General features: G+C 43.7%; 1 protein-coding gene and 1 long non-coding RNA gene across 2 annotated transcripts in view; one reads left to right on the forward strand and one right to left on the reverse strand.

The window, feature by feature from the left end:
* The window catches only part of LOC112561547 (paladin-like), a 49545-nt gene that overhangs the window by 10826 nt on the left and 17907 nt on the right, over positions 1–20812 (forward strand). Inside the window, exons 3-6 of the mRNA XM_025234109.1 lie at positions 3690–3719; positions 4150–4298; positions 19216–19392; positions 20344–20508. Coding sequence (XP_025089894.1) covers positions 3692–3719; positions 4150–4298; positions 19216–19392; positions 20344–20508 — 519 coding nt within the window. The 5' untranslated portion in view covers positions 3690–3691. The remainder of the gene's footprint in view (positions 1–3689; positions 3720–4149; positions 4299–19215; positions 19393–20343; positions 20509–20812) is intronic.
* LOC112575056 lies at positions 4696–10099 on the reverse strand. The gene is made up of 2 exons (XR_003101555.1): positions 9512–10099; positions 4696–5453 (listed from the first exon to the last, which is right to left on the reverse strand). It is a non-coding gene; the product is annotated as an uncharacterized LOC112575056 (long non-coding RNA).

Below are 20812 nucleotides of genomic sequence, written 5' to 3' on the forward strand. Positions count from 1 at the left end.
GTGTGAAGTTGTACACCATGTATATCACTCTAAACAATATCCTGTGCTTACTAATAAATCATGAAAATAGGACAGAGCTGGTTACATCGCCTTGCGCTATGCCATTAGGACAGAAGAAACAGAAAGGAGAACCTTAGAGTGCACGCGTGCCGTACTGACTGTGTGAAAACTCATTAAGGCACGATATATTTTCATCATCATTTTATCATTCGATACCCTTTCTCCGCTGCACTTGCCATAATTTAGAGCGAGTCAAAGGCTTTCTGGAAATCTATAAAGGTTACATTTAATTTCTTCTTTTGTGAAAGGTGTAGTTGTACCATTGTGAGTAGTTGAAAACGTAGTCGCAGTCTCCCCTGAATTTCTTCCACAGCGTTTGTTTCTTTGAGCTACTCAGACAGGCTCTCATTTAGAACAAAAGTATAGTTTTTTCATAGATTAAAAATAAAATTGCCTTTGTATTTCTTAGTATCCTAAATATTTCCTTTCTTATGTAATAGATGAATAATAGCCTATGGCCATGATTCTGAAAACTGGTCTGAAGAGAATAGATGACTACCAGAAAGGAGAGAAACATTGCTTAGCAGTTCTGGTGTCACCCCATCAGGACCAGCCGCTTTATGTTTCAGATGCTTAATCGCAGGTCTTACCTCTTGCATATGAAGAATGTAATTTTCAATAACCTAGATACTGTTATCAGCTTCCATCTTTCCATGCATCCCAGAGGACAATTGGAGGCGGCTCTGCATGAGTAGCACAACCAAGCAACAATACCACAATATATTCCAATACTTTCCACCAAATCGACGTATATATTCATGATTCGTGGTTACAAAGTAAATACATTTATTCCCACATCGTAACGTTCAGAAGTCGGACAGCCTCAAATCTGTTGGTCCCGCTTGCAGGTACACAAAAGCTAAAAAATTTCCTGACAGGAGATGCCTTTCATCACTTTCAGAAATGTCTGCCTGTTAAACAGAGTCTGAAGAGTACTCAGAGCTGTCCCAATAACTTTGGAGCAGGTGGACACAACATGATGTAAGGTGCTCTTTGCCCTTACTGACAAACTGTTGTAAAAAATATAAACGAGGACAGCACGCTCTGTCTGAGGATCTGTAAATAGCCGAAGAAAGGAAAAAAAAAACCACTAGCTGGCATATTTTTTCTATAAGTTCTACGGTTCAAAGCGCTTGATCAATTTTCCCATTTTAACTATCGGTGTTACCGGTGCAAACCGCGTACTTTGCCGCCAGATATTTTAACACCGATTGCGCGTAAGACGCTGTCATTTACAGGCTTGATTTATTTAGTCAATATCTATCGATAGAAACCACTCCCCCCCTCCAAAAAAAAAAAAAACCCAACAAAAAAATAAATAAATAAAAAAAGCAAACCCCGACGTATTCGACATGGTCTTTAATCCCGTTCAGACGTACGTGCAAGTGCGTCCACGCTGCAAAACGCGTTTTCGATGTCCCAGCTTTTAGTGAAATCATCATGCAGGCCCTTCGGCACCGTTCCATCAGTTCCATCAGTTCCAGACTGCAGTAGCCAAGTCCCACCAGCCCACGGAGTCTGTAAGAGGAAAGCTGGGTTTCGTGCTCAGCTGACCGTGAAAAGAAGCTTTGCGCTGCTTTCAGAGCAAAAGGGTTTTCTTGTCCTCGGCGCGCGGCGTGAACACTGAACAGGATTCCGTGTACACTGCAGGGGGCCAGGGGCAGTGGGTGGGGGACAGGGGGATGTCCAATCTATCTCATCGAGGAGAAGGTCGTGAGGTCAGACACGAGTTAGCTGCTCTCTTGAGAATAACTCTTTTTCGTTGTTCCCCAGAGCTCTTACCTCTAATGGTTCGCAGTTTTGTCTCTTACCGCAGCTATTGTAGTCTGTAATGGTTTTTCTACATAAAGCTGTCATTCCATTCTTTCAATGTAAACAGTCAAAAAGGTGCGCTTACAGTAAGTAGTGTTCATAAACATTTCCAAGTAGTTCAAGCAAATCATTGCCTCAAATAAGGTCGGTGCACAAAAGTTCATTATAGTTTCATGACTTTTTGTATTGTGACTTTATAATGGAATGCTTTCTACGGTTAATGCTAAACGCAATTTTAGGGAGGAGAAATAATCCTGGCTATTCTTCACAACCTTCAGCAGTTTCTGTATCATCACGGCTGTCGTCTCAACTTTCTGTCCTCACCACTGTAGTCCTTGTTTCTCTTCTCATCATCGTGAGATGTCGACCTTTGTCTTTTTTCCCACAAGTCTTAGTAGTCTAACTTCATCTTTCTTGTCATTATTTTTAATTTTTACCTCTGCACACTTTGTTAGTTTTCTTTCTCGGTGTTTAAGTCCGGTTTGTTTAGGAGTGTGAATGTGGATTACAAAGAAATACTCAAGAGAAAATACCAGTGGAGGTGGAGATGGTCCTCCTGCCAGCGACTTTCCCGTCATTAGATATCCACATCTACTAATGGTAGGCTTCTTAACTTTGTCCCCTTCATTGTTCCCTCATTACAGTCCCACTTATAACATTACTTTGTCATGTTCCTTCATGCTGCCCTCATTACAGTCCCTCTGTCACATTACTCGTGAAATGTCACAGTCACCGCGACATTCATTTAAACAAATGTCCTTTTCTTCAACACCATCCCTGTCTTTAAAAAAGGGAAGGCAACTTTTTCTTTGAAAGACGATTTTAAAACAAATTCTTAGTTATTTTTAAACATTCCCTTTTTTAAACAAATTACCAGTTCTTTCCCAACACGTGATGGGTCTGTAGGCAACACATTTCTCGTCTTTCAGAGTTCCCCGTGTTTTGTCAACACGCTTCCCGTCCTTTATGGAAGATTCTTTTGTTAACACGCCCCCAGATTACTAAATTATCCCGACATTCTTCCTTTTCACCCATTTTGTGTCATGCGTTCCGAAATTCGAATTTGATGACAACCACACCTTTGTCTCATTGCGCTGCGAGAGTCACGAACCGTTCACTGGAGGGAGTGAGTGAATGAGTGAATGAGTTCTAGTGTTCACGCTCCTGGCTCCAACTCCACATTATCACAATGAAAATAAACTAGCCACACACTCTGGCAGTTCATCAAACTTTTATTTCATTTTAGAGGCTGGGAGAACTGCTTGTTGTGTGCTTTCCTAACAGTCAAAAGACAAACAACGTTCTGCCCTGATGGCGGTGTACAGACTTCCGGTCAGACAGTCACAGGAGATGACATGACAGTCACAGGAGATTGGGAGCAAGGGGAGCTGTCAGCATCTCTGTCAAAATTAGAGTCTTTATTTTATTTGTCAAGTCTGTACATATTTCATGAATGACTGCAAACGTCTGTTGTTATGTCTCAGTGTCGTTTTAATGAAGCAGAAGTGGAATCAACGTCGGCTTTACGTGCTTAATGCAATATTCACCGTATACCAACAAATGCTCAAAATGCCTGCATGAATTTCTCACGAGACAGATGATATGCATTCTCTCTCTCTCTCACTCACACACACACACACTCATCTACTTCCCCCCCCCCATCACACACACGTAAACCTGTTGGATAATGAAATGAATTGTTATTTCCAGTTGGTCTGTGGGTGCCCTGGTCTGTGGCTCGTCTGTATTTCCACCCGCAGCTTTGTTGTGGACGCAGGATGCTAACGTGCTAGTAACATGATTTTCTTTGTGTGCAGTTATGGCGAAAAGGTTTTCCGACTCACCTGGTGAGTACACTGGGAGTGGACACGCACATACACATTAATTATGCAACACCCGTACACATCCACACATACAAAAATGCACCCGTAGCATACACATGCCATATAGCTGGCACGCATACATTAATACCCACATGTATACACAAATATAGATATAAATACATGTTTACATTCACGGTAAACATGTACATAGACACACTCTTACATGTACATGCACACATACACCTATGTATATTTTTCACAAATACATATACACACAAACACATAAAATACTAACAGACAAAGCATCCTCCAGTTCTGAATATCATTGTCTATCTGAAGGTTTCACACTCTGCTATTTAAAATCCATTTTCTCCAGTCCAAAATGTCAGAGTAGCCCTTTCGAAGTCCACACACTCATAAAATGTACTTTAAACAAATTATTTTTCCTTTGTAGAGGACAAGCGATGTCTGGTGAGGATGAACAAGGTGGCGCCTGTCATCATCAAAGACTGTCGCGAGGAGTTTCAGCACATCTCCGACCTCAAGGACACCGTCATCAGAGGAAGTGCAGGTGACAACATGCCGGAGCATCCTTTGATCAAGGTAACGTTGTTTGATTGGCTTCTTTGTGTTTGTGTGTGTGACGTGTTTGTGTTCGGTGTGACGTGTTTGTGTGCGTTGTGACGTGCTTGTCATCGGAGTGTCCACAGTGCGCTTAGTGTGACGTGTCAATGAGTGTGTTCAGGGATTACGAGCATGGTGTTTAGTGTGACGTCACTGTGACCGAAGTGTTTCTCAGTTCTTTTGTGTGAGTGATGTAACATTTTCCCTATTTTCATCGTCATGTGACAAAACTAGTCACATAAATATGCGTTACATCAACTAACAATCTATTGTTGTAGTAATAACTGACTTTTCTTTACTGAGCATCAACAACACTAAAGTTCAACAAGGAGGTGAGTGGATGAGGTGAAACGTGCCTGAGAAGGACTCGTACCTTAACTAGCACAAACATCTTGTAATTTTATGATTAATATTGATAAGTGTAAACTGAATCGGCTTCATCAGTATTAATTAATATCTGACACGGACATCACTGTGCGACTTGATGTATGGCATCATTGTGTAACTTGATGCCAGATTGTTCCATCGGGCTTTGTCCTCGCCATCCTGTGTAGCCGGGGTTTATCCAAGGTTTGCAGTGAAATGGGATCCAAGCTGTGGAAGCACGACTTCTGACACATTAACCACTCATCAGGACCAGATTATCGTGGAGTCTGTCTGCTCCACGTGTTGTATCCGCTGTCACCTCCAAAGCTCCCTCGGCTTTTGTTTTCGCTGGAAACGAATTACTGTCCTGTCCAGCTTCCCAGTGTTCGTGGTCTCAGATCAGAAGGCGACGATGAATCAAAGTAGACGTGGCCATGATTCAGCTAAAGGCCAACAGGAAATGGCGACATCTGTAGTCTGTGATTTCGCTGTTGATCTTCCGGTGCGGGGAGGTCATGGTGACCTGCGGAACATCAGCTGTCACGTGGTCTGGTGTTTAGTCTGCGGTCTGTATCTACATGGTCATTGGTGTAGGTAAAGCCTGGATGGTTTACTTTCTGTTGGCTGTATGTACAGTCTTTATAATGTCACTATCCGTGCTTAATGTATGTTTAACAAAGTCGTAGATGGGATGCTGTATACGGTCTGCAGCTGGTTGGTTCGTTTCCTGGCCAAGAAGGAGCGCCATCACCTCAGTGACTGAATTGTCTAAACAAACAAAACAAAAACTTCAAGCTTGGCGTAATGTCTTACAGTCCGAGGGAGGATGCACAAGAATTCTCCACAATTTTCTGCCTTATTTTAAATCCCGTTGACATTCTAGTCCTGATTGAAATCAGGCACGTTCTGTCACGTCCCATTGGCTGTACAATAAAAACATTTATATACTTAAAACAAGAGGCTTCATTTTAAAAACTAAATCAAAATTAGTGTAGCTTTTTAAAATGGCTTCATCAAATTAGGTGTTGTCACCGCTGTTTTCCATCTGCACAATGTCGTGGATAATTCACTTTGATGACGTTGCAAGAAAACACGTTTGTAAAGCTTCTTGTATTAATTTATTTTCGCTGTGTAACGATTTTCACAACTGACGAAGGACTCCATCTTGCATTTTGCGCGCAGCTGTCCCCGAGAAAGCCCCTATAAATAATTTCTCCTTTCTTGAACCCATTGCCTCCTCCTATTAAGGAAGAAAGGCGTGACAAAACGCTCACCGTCCTGTTTATTTTTGTGCCGGCATTACGGAGCGAAATTATGTTAAAACGTCTCTTCTAACGAATGCTGGTTAAGACTGTTGGAAGAAGAGAAGGAATGGAGAAACGCGCTGAATTTTAAGTGAAATCAGTTTACACTTTCATTAAATTTGCGGCCATCTTGGTACTTCTTGAGAGAATTATGAGATAGCAAGCTTTGATTACAATCCAACCGTAAAGAATGTTCTCGCATTTCGCTATCTTATAAACAGGTTGTAAGTAGTTTAGCTGACTGCTAGGATGGAGGTTGTAGTAGTTTAGCTGACTGCTAGAATGGAGGTTGTAAGTAGTTTAGCTGACTGCTAGGAAAGAGGTTGTTGTAGTTTAGCTGACTGCTAGGCTGGAGGCTGTAAGTAGTTTAGCTGACTGCTAGGATGGAGGTTGTAGTAGTTTAGCTGACTGCTAGAATGGAGGTTGTAGTAGTTTAGCTGACTGCTAGGCTGGAGGTTGTAGTAGTTTAGCTGATTGCTAGGACTGGAGTTTGTAGTAGTTTAGCTGATTGCTAGGCTGGAGGTTGTAGTAGTTTAGCTGACTGCTAGGCTGGAGGCTGTTGGCACGCTGTGTACCCCTCACCCCAGAAGTCTCGTGGCGATTCCATGTTGTCTCCAGGCTCTTCAAACTGACGTAGACGTTGATCAGAGACTTGATAACGAGGACGCAAGGGTGGATAATGAAGGTGGGAATACAGCTGCGCTACAGCAGCCGACACATCGTCATATCCGGTATCGTCGAGGCTTCATTGAGTCGTACATCCCAGGGCAACGACTACGATTCTCACTTCAGGATCTTTAGATGCGTGTTAGAGGTTATTTTGTCACGATGTGAAGTGATGCGAAGGGGATATTCCAGAGTCTTAACTGTTTAAAACTCTTGGTATGAAATTCTTATCATGTCACCAAGCTCTAATTTTGCCGATATCTGAAATGTCTTTTTACCCAAACCTGAAATGTATTTATCCTTTTAATTTTCCCCTTTCTGTTTATTCTGATTCTTTCTTTTACTTAAATATTTCTCAAAAACTAGGCTCTACATATAATTTAGTTTCCCTCTCTTTAGCAAAAATGATTGTTGACGAGACTCGCATCTTCCGTATTTATCATTGCAAGAACAGTAATAGCGGATTCGTTGTTGAGATAAAGATGAAGAAACAGCGTAGTCGATTTTTCATCTGATTTTTATCTTTTTCTTAAAACGATTTCACAGTGAGAAAATTGGTTTGTCGGTCACTGAATTTTTTTCTGGAATAGAGACTAGTCGCATAAAGACAAGGAAGGGCAAAGCAGCTGGTGTTTCTGTGATCTTTCAATCCCCGAAGACCTTTTGTTGTTTCTTTTTTTTTTTTTTCTTAACACTATCTTTTGTTGAACGTTTTAATTCCAGCAGACTTCTCTGTCAACCAGCTAGACAGGTCAGGCATGATACAAAGGGAGTATCTCATGGAGTCAAGCCCTCTTCCCCTCCCTCAACACACAGTGTTCAGTCGAGGGAAAAATTGAATGACCCATGGCGCCTTCTTGCAAGATTTTTTTGATTTTTTTATGATGTCTATAAGATATGCCTTGTGCAAGGGCTGGTGACATTTTTTCTTTGATCTGATGTTTTTAGCATCAGCTGATGGAGGTTTTCACAAATAACTTCCTTTCCCTAGCAGACAAGCGAAAAATATTGTGAGTGGCTGAGCTCTTTTGACCCTCCCTCGCCTCCTCCAGCTTGTAAGACAATTTACCCATGCTGTCCTTTTAGGTCTGGGCCCGGCAGTGCCAGACTCGGCTAATCCTCTTCGGGGTGGGGAGGGGAGGGGTTAGGGAATGGGGAACCAGAACCAGGCACGTCCTCCGCATGATGATCGTAATTTGATTTCCCGGATGTTGGGAGGTTCTCCGCTGGGAGGACATACGGTGGACAGTAGAGAGGATGGTGGGTGAGAAGGGGGCAAGCTCAGACATTGACAGGGCTTGTGATGACTGTATGAGTGATACGTAAAATATACATACGATAATGAAAATGGAATAGTTTGAAACGTAGAGTGCTCTCCTGAGGGCGATTTGCATATGGTGGTAAGAAATGGTCAGGCTGAGAAGTAAAGTATAGACATGAAGGTGAGGAAATGATGAGGACGTGATGATGAAGGGATAGTTTGAGAAAGAAAGGAAACAAAGACAAAGTTTCCCAATCTCCGCATGCAACACTCGCCCATCCATTAAAAACGAATTTACTGCCAAGCGTATAATCAAAGAGCACAAGAGTAGAAGAGAACATCTTTTTGTTGGTTTTTTTTTTCTTCACAGATGCTTGGAGACATCCCACAGGTGTGAGCTGCAAGCAGCAGAAGATCTTAGCGATGTAAAAACCTCAACAAGAGTTGTAACAACTGAGAGTGTGGTCGTTCCTTGCCATTGTAGTCATTCGATGGGAAGCTGCTTCTAAAATAGCAAAACCTGAGGTAATCGCTGCTTAACAGTTTTTGTGGTCGGCTGCTGCAGCAGATGGCGATAAGGTCTCCAGTCTCCATCTCCGCAAAGAACCTGAGACTTTAAGCACCTTCTGTAGGCAATGGTTATCTTACTTGAAATAACTCTTGCCTGCGGTTGTCTGAAAGGCAGATCGTGGTCCTCGGGTCTTGTTTCCTTTCGTTGAAAGATTTATTTTCTGCGAGATATAGGAAGTTCAAGGATCAGGAATACCTTGGAGCTGGGATGTCTCAACAGTAGACAGTCCTTGTTAATGAACCTTGGGTGAAAATCACTTAGTAATCGCTTTTGTCTTCGTCCTCAGAAAAATATCACCTTTCAGCTTGGGTTTCAGTAGCAAGTCTCATCAGGAAGGACTTTGGTAGAACTTGTTTTTATATGATGGCTTGACAGGCACAGTTGGCTGTATGCACTCATTGACCTCAAGCTGACTTTGAAGATGTGAAGCCAAAGGTTCAGTTGTAGAAGCGCGAGGTTCACATACATAAAACATGTTTAAAAGCTCTGCTTGGTGAGCAACATAATCTGTTAGGTTACTACACACGTTCTGCCAGCGAGGAAAGGAGACTTAATTAAATTTCTCAGCCATGTTAAGGTGTTGGAGCAGAAGTATCGGGTACAATGGAATGTGAGGTGTTGGGTGTGGAGTTGTGTGACATTAGTGAACCGAGTGATTGACATATTTTAGGTTTTTTTGTCGGTTACAATTAGGTTTGGGACGTAGGACTGATGGCATTGAGGACCACCCAGGCACCCAGCCCCGAGTAATGCTCTTGCCGAAAACGTCTTTACTCCCCATATATATATATGCATTTTAATTTATACATACAGACTATGTGTGTATGTGTTAATGTGATTTCAGTATAATAATTGTCATGTTAAGCATGATGACAGTCTTGTAGTTAAGTGTTGCTGAGGTCTCACTGGCTTGAAGGGTGAGGGCAATAATCTGGCACGGACGACGGAAGTACTACAACAGGCAAAGCAGGCTGACTGTGGACAGAGAGCAGATACAATTGTAATAAGTCCTACGCACACTTACCCCAACACACGTACGACGAATTACCGACACAACACGTTGACGAGCCCCGGCAGATGAAGGCGAAGAAAGTGGAGACTGTTGATCTTCAGTTGTAGTTAAGATGAGCAACAGAGACCTTTGACCTCCAGCTGAAGTCACAGAGGTGTGGAGCAAAGACAGTTGATGTTAGCGGTCAGAAGGGAGTAAGTCCGGAGAAAGCACACAAAGAAGCTGCACGATGACGTCGACAACACGACACGTCCATCAGTTGGTAGAACCACAATGTTGTTATTTTGTTGTTGACAGATTTCCCTCCGACAGACCGACCTTCTGTTTGCAGCTTCACGTAGACGTGTTGAACTGCCTCTCGTGACGTCTATTGTCCCTGAAAATGACGTCGTACAAATGACGCACACAAAGACGTATGACGCAGGACACCAATCATACAAGCAATATGGCCGACTACAGCTGTTTATACACAGCACCACTCATACAAGAAACAGCAAAAGACCTGCTGCAGCTAATTACAAGAATTTTGAAGAAACTGGAAGGGAGAGACGTTGATACCCTGATACGTTGACGTAGTTTTACGTCACTACTCAGAGATTGTAATACATTGGTACAAAATGGGAATCGGTGTCCAGCCGTTGTGAATAATTGACAAACGTTTTCATCAATCACCCTGACAACCATTTCTAAAACACAGTGCAGGATGTCGGTAAAAGATTTTGACTGTTGGTGAAACTGAGTTCTGTAAAGCAAACGACAAACAAAACAAACTTGAACAAACCTTGACAGTTCGAGTCGAGTCACATTTCGAACTTGAGGCATAGGTTGCAAGACAATTTTAAGTACAACTTAAAACGCAGTTAAGACACAGTTTGAGACAGTTTCAGGCGCTGGTTGAGGAACAATTTCAGACAGTTTGCGGCAGAGTTGGAGCCACGAGCTGTGTATGAAAACATAAGAACAAGCCATTGACCGACTGCCACTGGTGCCAGGATTCATCACAAGATGTGGGATGGGGGCCAAGCGGATGTTGCCGTCGATGAATCAGATAGAGAAATAAAACCTCGGGTCCAGAGTGTAAGCCTCAGGGGCAGACAGCAATTAAAGCAATGGCTCCCAGTTATCCAGCAAGACAAGGAGAAATGGAGGCAGTAGTTTTCTCGCCGCGTTTTCTCTTCGAGAGGACTCATTACATTAACACATTTACTTCCATTAATATAGTTGTTGCAAAAAATTGGCTTAACTCAGCTCTGACAGTAAACAGATGTTTTTTCCCTGCTAGTTGCGGTGTGCACAAATGTCTGGTCTGCCAGCTTCAGTTATATCCTAGCACCGAGGTGAGTGCAAAGACAGAACAATATCCACGGTTTGCTTTATTTTGCGGCAGTAAGTGTCAGAGTGTCTAGAGACCTCGACATAAAACTTACAAATTAGCGGGTAGGTCAATCACTGGTCGCAGTACTGTTTGACAAACAATTTTTTTTAGTTCTGGTTGTACATGCTTGTTTCAGCAACTCTCTCCAGGACGAAAATGGTTCAGTAAATCAATGTTTGTTTAGCAAAAGTTTAAAGACGCCAGCATCCAAACTATTTGCCTGCAATCTCATGTGCGATCTTTCAAAAAGTGTTACGACCGTGGCAGTCAACCCCCGGACACCGAAGCCCTTGTAGTGTTTAAGCCCACGAAACCTGAGGGATGCCGGCTGCTGGCGGCTGTGTGGGGCTTCTGTCGCCCCTCAAGTGCGTCTCGTGGTCCTCATTAGGACCTGCAGACCTGCAGGCAGGTCCAGACTGTCACTTGGGGACTTGCTTCTGTCACATAGTGCAACGGGCTGTCAGAATTTAGCTGACAGGAGCTTTCTTTATCTGAGCGAAGGACACACACATAGATACATCTACAGTTATACAATCATACATACATATGTACATATATAAACACACATTTATATACATTCATTTTGAACGAGTTATCAATGAGGAGATGACATATAAACCTAGTTTTGTGTATGGCGGCTCTTTTATGTTTTATATTCTGCAAGGGTGTCATAATAATATGAAATATATATATTTCAATAATATTTGCAATGACTTTCCAAACAATAGAAGTTCAGTCCAACTTTCCTTCCCATCGCCAACTATTTCTCCTCTTTCATCCTTCCTCTCTCATTTCTTCTATGTCATGTCCGTGAATGTATTCATTTCTTCTTCGCACCTGCTGTGGGCTTAACTCCAGCGTTAATGGATTTTCTGCAAGGAGGATTCACAAGGAGGTTTATCTCCATCCCCGACATACACCGAGGTGGGTGCAGTCATCACCGCCTTTCACCAACTGCAGCAGCACCAACCTACACCCGATGGCGCCGACCAGAAGAAGCATCACAAAGATGTCTGGAGTTCCATTAAACCAAGGGTTGCCCAGACCTGGACTGTGAAACTCTGGTGGTGAACACGAGGCTGGCAATAGTCGGAGGAAACCTCAGCAACCTGCTTTGCTATTATCCCCTCCTCCACTGGTCGGTCTGCGCCAGAAGTGGCGAAGGAGAACAATTTTGTGCTAATGAAGCACTCAGCAGGGGATGCCACCTTACAGTCTAGTTGAGTAGCAGCCACACCTACAGCTTATATTCGTTGTGGCCTTGTGACTGTGTGTAGGGGTAGGGATAGTATATGACTGATGCACGTGTCGATGTAGATGCTATTACTGTTGTAGGTGTCAGACCTTTGGACCTTGTAGGATGAGTTTCTTTTTTGAAACAAATAGGACGACGGCAGATTGATGTCTGGCTGGAAACTAGAGGGAAGAACTGAGATGGTAGCCTTGATGATGAGGCCTTCTAAATATGCAAATAAAATGTTACATTTATCTAAGAAAACCGTTGCACTTATCTCAGTCATGACAGATCGTCTTCCTGGTACAACCTTCTTGCCACCGGGACTCATGCCAGTTGACTAGATCCCCAACACACGCACTCTGCCACTCATTACAATCCCCCCTCCACACACACAGAAGGAATAAAAGAGAGAAAAAAAGCCGGACAGTCGGACGGACTGAAGGGACCTTCAGACAGATTTGTCTTCCGGTTGACAAGGACGTGAGTGGGTCTGTGAGAAAGCAAGCTAGACAGACAGGTCAGGCAAGGCCAAACAAGGGTCCAACCCAAGCCAGCTGCATACAACGTGAATAATTGATCTTGAGGTGAGAAATGGTGGCCATTGGTCATGAGGTGAGAATGGTAGAGTCTGATCTTGGGGTGAGGAATGGTGGCGATTGGTCTTGAAAGAATGAAGATGCTCCTCTTCCCATCGCTCTCCGTTTGTTGCATTTGCTATCTAACCCTGATTCTGGACAATGGTTTCAGCAGGCTCAACTTTTCAGTTCAGTTTTTTGGTTACTCTCGCCGTCGATTGTTTGGTTCATTTTCTTTCTTTCCTTATTTATTTTATGAACAAATAAAACAGCTCTGCATATAAAACGACTCGTCACCCTTCATTTCAAAATCGAATAAGGTCATCGAGTACAGCTTTATTATGTGAAGCACAGCTGGTCCAGAACAGTTTTCTTTTGTCGTTGTGTTAGATAAATAACCCGCAACGACGATTCTTTCGTCTTCGGGAGAGTGGGTGAGATGATTTTTGTTGCTCAAAGCTTTTTGAGGCTTAGTAAGCTTTCACAGCAGACAACGAAGAGATAAATCAGGGATTGAAATGGCCAATAATAATGCTTAAAAATCTGTCAACAGACAAATTTATTTGAAATGAAAAAGAGGGAAAATGGAAAATTTCCTGGAAATGAACTCGAAAGGTATGCATCCATTTCAAGGATGCAAATTAATTGCAACTGATGCTCTAAGCTGTTGTTTCCTTTGCCCAGGTCACAAATAATAAAAATGATTCAAGTGTTGTTTGTGGACTCAATACCTTGTAACTCAGGCAACCTGTGACGACATCAGGTGTTGCGGTTGTGCCAGGTGCTAGGATTTTCCTTCCCTGTAACCCATAGCAACCGCTGCTAGTGACGTATGATCCCTAAAATATCCAAAACCAAGCAAAGAGTCTGATAAGTGTAATGGACTCTTTAACACAGAGGGAGGGTCCTTCCTTGGATGCTGATAGGAAATGAACGGAGCGTGCACTTGGGGAATATGAGTGCGTAGGTGTGTGCGCGTGCGTGTGTGTGTGTGTGCATTTGTGAAATAAGATTAAACGAATAAGCTTGTGTGTTTCTGCCGGACTGCTTTGATGTTCAGAAAGTGTGTGAATATTTATCAAGTGATGTAAGCTGACAATATTTTTATTCGTTAAATGCTGCTTTTTTGTTTATAAATCTGTAGGTTGATATATCAGTAGACAGTCATAAAAATTAGACTATCGTCGATTCTTTTACACAGAGGCACACAGACTTGTAGGAAGGAATGAGAGAATGAGAAGAGAGAGACAGATGGAAGGAGGGAGTGTTAAAATGTAATTAAGAAAGGGTGTAGCGATACTCTGTCCACGGCGCGATGTGGGTCTAACCAGTATTAACGTCCACCTGGATTCTCTAGCGTCTGGACGCCACAGGATACAGCGGAGACGGGAACAACGGTAACTCTATTTTAAACCCAAACAAAATGAACTGAACATTAGAGGTTGTCCACTAAGGTCCTCATTAACGAAGGGTAAGCGGATGTAGGTTCATGTGTCGTCAGCAATAAGGACTGGTGGGGACCTGAACGAGGCATTTCACACACTTACCTTATGTGCCAACTGGCGAGTCGATGGAGATGATGATGATGATGATGATGATGATGCTGCGAGTCCTGCTTCCACATCGCAGTCAGCAAGAGAAGGAGATGTGTGTGGACGTGGTGTGACAGCGATGGTGGAGCGAACGCCCGGATGATCTTCTGGACCAGACGACGTGGAAGGAGCACGAGCGATAAAAGGGTTTTAAGACAGAGGAACCTGTCTTCTGCCATAGAAACGAACTGTAAGTGTTCAGCTACAAGTTGGTGAAAAAAGGTCTTTTATGGTCCTGAATCTTTCTTGGAGCTAGCAGAGTCCTTTGACCAGTTGTAAGTATATCTGATTAAAGTGACCTTTGAACTGGCATTAAGACAGAAATACACATCACCGAGAGAAGAAAATCAGATTTCGAGTGAAGTGGAAAGCAAAGCATGTTACACACACTCATCTTCGGCATCTCCCCCTCATCTCGTCCTTCCCATCTGTACGATATTTTTTTCCAGAACCAGAAACTTCGCACGAAATCGAATCTCTTGACAATTTTCGAGTGATTTGTCGTTAGAAAGTCCTTCGATCTTTAAACATGTCCGCAGAAGTCCCTCTGCCTATTCATCCTGACAGGAATAGAGTTCTGCTACTCATGGAGAAGGATGCTTCAAGATGTCTGTTAACTGAAGCAGCTTTCTTCCTTCCGAGTGAAGGCCTTAATATTCTCGATTTCTGTTCTTTACCATGTCCGACCATCGTCTCGGAGAGACAGCCCCGAGGGGCCAGATTATCACTCTCCATCATCCAGTCGGTTAAGTGCTACAGGAGGTCTGCTGGCGGGATGGATACAATATTTCAAAAGCTTTTGAATGCATTTGTTTCTGCGAGACATCGACAGATTTGTGTTATATGTATTTCTGGGAACCACAAAAGCTTCAAAGAATACAAGGTTTGAATACAGTTACTATATTTAGCATTGAGAGGCTTTTTCTTTCGCGAATCTTCGTTGGTTAATATTTTAAAGGTGTGTAAACAGCACATTAATCCCAACCACATCATCCATGCTCAGATGCAGCCGATCTAAGGCCGGGAGACAACTCGAGTGGCTGCGGAAGCTGGTCAGATGTGAGCTGCAGGGGACTGGGTGACATCCCTTACTTCCTGCCTCGGTGACATCCCTTACTTCCTGTCTTTCTTGTCCCTCGCTTCTCCTGACCGCGCAATTTCAACCTGAGCCGAAACATTTTAGTTTCAATTTATTTTCTGGTCTTCCCGAAAATAGCTTTGCTTTTTCAATGAAATTGTTTCGTCAACCTCTGAACTCTCTGTCACTTCGCCTCAGTGTGTCACTCAGAGAACTCACAGCATGGTGACTTGAATAAGTAATGTATCCTTACCTTGTGAGCGAAAAAAAAAAAAGAAGCCAGCTTGTTGTATGTTTTAAATCAAATCTACCTGGTCTTAAAAACAACTTCCATTGAAAAGACAGTGTGAAAAAGACTGAGCATCTCCTAAAGCTAAACCAGAAAGAAAAATAAAGAAAATCCTGGTAGAAGAAGGAGGTACACTAACGATTTGCGGATTTTAAAGGAGGAGAGTCTGTCTTTAAGGGAGTGAGGGAAGGGAAGACGATCGGTGTTCTACGCTGAGCCAGCAGAGCAGACAGCATCGATAAACACTAAAAGTAAACAATAAACACCGAGCCATTGCCCACACTCAGGCTGTAATAACATGGCCAAGAACGACAAGCTTCAGCTCCAGTTGTTAGTAGTCTCGCCTGTCGCTCAAATCCCAGGGTACTGAAAATGGGGCTTCTCCAATTTGATTACTTAGCGAGTGCTGTCTGTGGCATCTTTATTTAATTAAAGCTAAGCACAAAACGAAAAAAAGTTGCTCGTGCCAAGCAGCCCCGCTGATTACAAGACGTAAATCCCTGTTTCACCATCTGAAGAGACACGTATCCGCACATCAGTCACATCCATCAACCGCATTTTTACATTACAAGCTGTGGGTTTGTTTTTTTTTTAGCCAAAAGGTCAACCCAACTTCCCGCAACGGTTGCGAACAATAAAAAAATCGCTCATGAAAACATAGAACTCTCCAACAAAAGAAGCTTGAGAACACGAATGTCAGGCCAAGTGGACCAGGGACGCGTGACAAACCAGGATGAAGCTGAAATAATATCCCGGCGGTTAGAAGCAAGGACTTCTACAAAGCCAACTTCCGGTGTTAGACGTTGAACAACAAAGTCGTCGAGCTAATGTTGTCAAGGCAAGCAACGGACATTAAAAAGCAAAACAAAAAATAAAGGATCCCATCAGGATCGCAGGAACTGATACTTTGAAGTCACATGTAAGCTTTATCAGCAGCTGGGTCGCCATATGCAAGCTGGATTCTGGATTCACATGAAGATTTTTACAATGTTTAAACTGGTCAGCATATGTGACATGGATGAGGTCCGCCACATGATGGCCGACATCATTGTCAATGGTCATCACATAAGATGTACAGGAGTCTAAATGGTCAGCAAACAGGACATTGAAGTCCGCCGTCTGCAGGTCGTACAGTAATCTTGTAGATGAGAATATCGATACTCCCCCCCCCCACACATATATAATAAAATAATCTCATCAGGGAACGAGGTGCCTGACGACTAAAATGCTGACGTTAGACATAGAGGGTCTTTCATGTCTCACTACACCTGTCTGACGGCCTAGGTGTCACGTGGCAGGTTGGACAGGACAATCGCCCACTAGATTACAGTTGACCATGCACCCACAATAAGAAAAACATTAATTACAAAGTAATTAGTAATTAGAAAACAGTAATTAGAAGACCTGTTAAAGAGCACTCGTGTGAGGTGGACTGGCCGGAGAGGTCCAAGCTAGGACAGCGCGAGGGTGGTCGTTGCTGTTTGCCATGTAGGTGCGAACGTCGTCTAAGGCAGAGGACTCAGGTGATAATTGCTACCTCGCTCTGTCACACTCGCGAGGCGTCGCGACGGTTGCGTCTGACAGCTGCACAGAGGAAACAATGAGATCTTTTTACACCTGGTAGGAGGTGAGAAAGTCGCCACCACTTCCAGGTCTTTACCTTTGAGGCGTGGCGAGAACTAGTCACTGGTCAGTAAGAGGTGTGGTCTTCCTCTTCCTTCACTTTGGTTAGTTAATGATTTGTAACGGTTTCTGGCTTTGTGTTTGACCAGATGGCATCCTTGGTTATTTGTCAAGAGTGTCGATCTATGAAGTTTAAGAGAAGTAGATCTTCTCGGCACGTCCTCAGTGTGAACATAACACATGGTCGGCGGTTCTCGAGGCGAAAGTCAACACGACTTCAGCTTTCTGTCAACGCCAAGGGACTTTCCTTCGTTACCGAGACTTCAGCCTCGAGTAAAGACCCGGGAGGAAATCGAAGTCTTAGGTTAGAGACAACAACGGACCAGTCAATGACAACAGACCGTGAGGACTGCCAGCTGCCGTCATGGACATTCAAAGGACTACACGACCAGAACTTGGGCGACCTGGGGAGGTAGTGCTCCACGCCCCAAACCGAAGTGTCGAAGATGTTGCCGTTCTCAAGGGTGAAGAGAGCGTTTGTGTATTCGTCCGTCTAAAGCACTGGAGTCGGGAGGATTACAAGCATCAGGTGGTGTTCGCTTGGCGGCCATGCGAGTATTGTTGTCCCCAGAGTCAACCTCTGTGTGCTGTGGAACAGTGTGGTCAGGTGGAAAAGCAGGCTTGGAAGAAACGATGTAACGTCTCTGGACTATGACAGCCCTCGGGATCCGTGTGCTGGGAGGAAGGGGAGGGAGCAGTCGCTCTCTGATGTGGTTGGCGGACCGACTAGGAAGTGACGACTGTGGGATGAGAGTCATCGACTGTCGGCTTGAGGACAATGTGAAGAGTCTGAGATTAAAGAAAAATTCAAGTCTGTTGTTGTGGAAAATCAAGGGTGGGGATTCGGGAGCCAACTGTCCTTATTTCAATCGAGTGACGTGTGAACATGTTGTACCTAACGTTCCCTGCAATATTACGTTGACGTGGGTGGTTGGATCACGCCTCAACTGTCACCCACATGCCCCATTCCCCGGGGCCAGTGTATCGCAGTTACCTAGAAACCCAGGCCCAGTGTCCAGGCTCCTGATTGCGTGATTAAGCAGTCTGTGTGCAGTCACTCGTTATTTACACGATACCCACGGCACACAAGGCTCAACAGATTCTCCCTGACAGCGAGCGAAGGACTCAGATAACGATGTGGAAAATGAGAACGATTCCAATAACTTGTGAGAAAGATGGTACAGACGGCTCTATGATACAGCAATGATAGGGCGATGACAGCGACAACCAGTTGCAAGGTTGTCATGATGATACTGTTAGTGTCGGTAAAAGTGTTAGCAGAAGTGATGATGATGAGGGTGTGAGAAATAACGATGACAATCATGTGAAATTGAGATGCCCTTCGCATCCCTACTGAGCTCAGACTATCGTCTGGACACGTATTCACCACGTAGATACTGTCCTGCAGGGCTTACTACACCAAACGTTTGCCACCTTGCTCCAATCATGTTGGTTTAAATACAGGAACACATTCTGGGAAATATACCTCATGCATCGTACAAAAACCTAGTTGTTTATTATCAAATATTATTCATTTACACGACTGTATGTGCGATACTTTGAGACGATTGGCAGAGCTGTCGGTTTGTTGACCGTCATTTATGCGGTTGGTTATGGACTGAAACATCAGTTATCATCATTTTCACGACATTTTAAATGAATGATTCAAATCAGCGATTGTTGAAACAAACAAAAGAAATGTGCCCAGGCATCTGTTTTATCCTGTAATAATAAAAAAAATTCTTAAGGCGAATTGAAGTGCTTGCTTTGCTTTTGCACTGACTTTTGACATCACCTCATTATCCTTTCATAATTAGTGATTGATTGGTGGACATGTTGTCTGTTGCTATCATAGTGAGGTTCACTGTGAGTGTTTGGATGTTTCAGGGGAGCTGCTTCCTAGTGAGCGAGGTGTCGCAGTCGGTGGACACTCTACACACCCTCAAGACTCTGAAGACCCCCAATTTCCACAGGGTGTCCGATCTACCCGTATACGCCTCTGGTCAGCCATCTGCTGGTGGACTCAACGCGGTTCTTAACAAGCTGACCACCGATGGCCACAAGGTGAGTTTCTGAATAGTTGTGAATGTTTGCGATCAGGCAGGCAAGAGTTATGTACCATAGAAGTATGGGTCAAAGAGATAGAGATGGAAGAGAGACAGACAATGAAGGAATAGAGTGAAAGAACGAGACAGAAATAAATATATGCTTACTTGGGAAGAAAAGTACGTTGGAGGCTTAAGACATATCTCTATGATTTGGTAATCTTTTGGTTGCTGGTTGGATGCTTTGGCGGTAAAATATTTCCACTTAGAGGCGATTAAAGGCAAGAATCTGGAGGATCCGGAGATAACCGCAGACGGCCGGCCCCTCAAACGGGTGTCTCATCCCAAGACGAGATGTGAACACAGGACCTCCCTCTGCAACGGTGACGAGTGTTTCACACTACACTACCGGATCTGTCTTGTATGTCAGCAACGCTGATGGAGGTTGCGGCAATGCCGACCCCCGTGGTAACGATGCCTGGGTGTCGGTTGACAAGACAGAAAACAGAATAACACCATAAACCCATCAACACCCGGCCGTCTGTCGCGGATAACGAAGCTGGTGTCAGCGCTGTGTCCCTGTCTCTATTTTCTCTTGTTTGACACTGAACAGAGTTGTCAGCAGATGTCTGGCCCCTGCTTCACGGACAGGAAGAAGGGTTAATGTAATCTGTGTTATGGCCTGACTATAGGACACAGCCATCATCCGATTTGGAATCACTCGAAACCCATTACATGGTGTCCGAAGTATTGAGATCAGTTTAGGTGGATATCTTTATTTCTGGATGATTGTACAGTGCTTGTTGGGTTGTTGGGCCCTGTGCTCGTCGAGGAGTAACAGGAGTAAAGTTAGATACTGGATATTATCAACATCTGAATGACGATTCATTTCATTCACAATATTTCTTGACTAAAAAGTGAGGCAACGTTGAGCTTCATTACAAAGTCACGTGACATTTCTGTCTTACAGGTCATCTTCGTCTTCAGTCTCAGACAGGAGCCGGTCCTCTTCCTTCGTTCGCAAGAAGACTTCATTCCTCACTCCTTGCGTCATCGGGAAAAACTTCGCCGCCTTTATTTCTCCGACCTCAGCCCCGTGCAGGCCGATGAGAACGAGGCCGCCATTCGTAAGGAAGTTAGTGTCAGTCGTGGTGATGGGATGTACATCGCCATCATGTGAGCTGCAATATTTAGGTGTAATGTGCTATGGTATGGTTGTCATGATATTGTGTGTAGTACCATGTCCTGTTGTCATGATCTAGTGTAACTCTCCATCATGGCGAGTGAATGTCAGTCATGTAATGACACGTGACTGAAAAATGGTATTTTGTTTCAACTTTGATGATGATTTAAGAGGTTAAAATCAAGGGTTTAGGTAATCTCCTCTCAGATATCAGCTACCCACTGCTGGTAAACAGCTGCATGGTGGGGGTAGGGAA

This window comes from Pomacea canaliculata, linkage group LG1, assembly GCF_003073045.1.
Source record: "Pomacea canaliculata isolate SZHN2017 linkage group LG1, ASM307304v1, whole genome shotgun sequence".
NCBI lineage: Eukaryota > Metazoa > Mollusca > Gastropoda > Architaenioglossa > Ampullariidae > Pomacea > Pomacea canaliculata.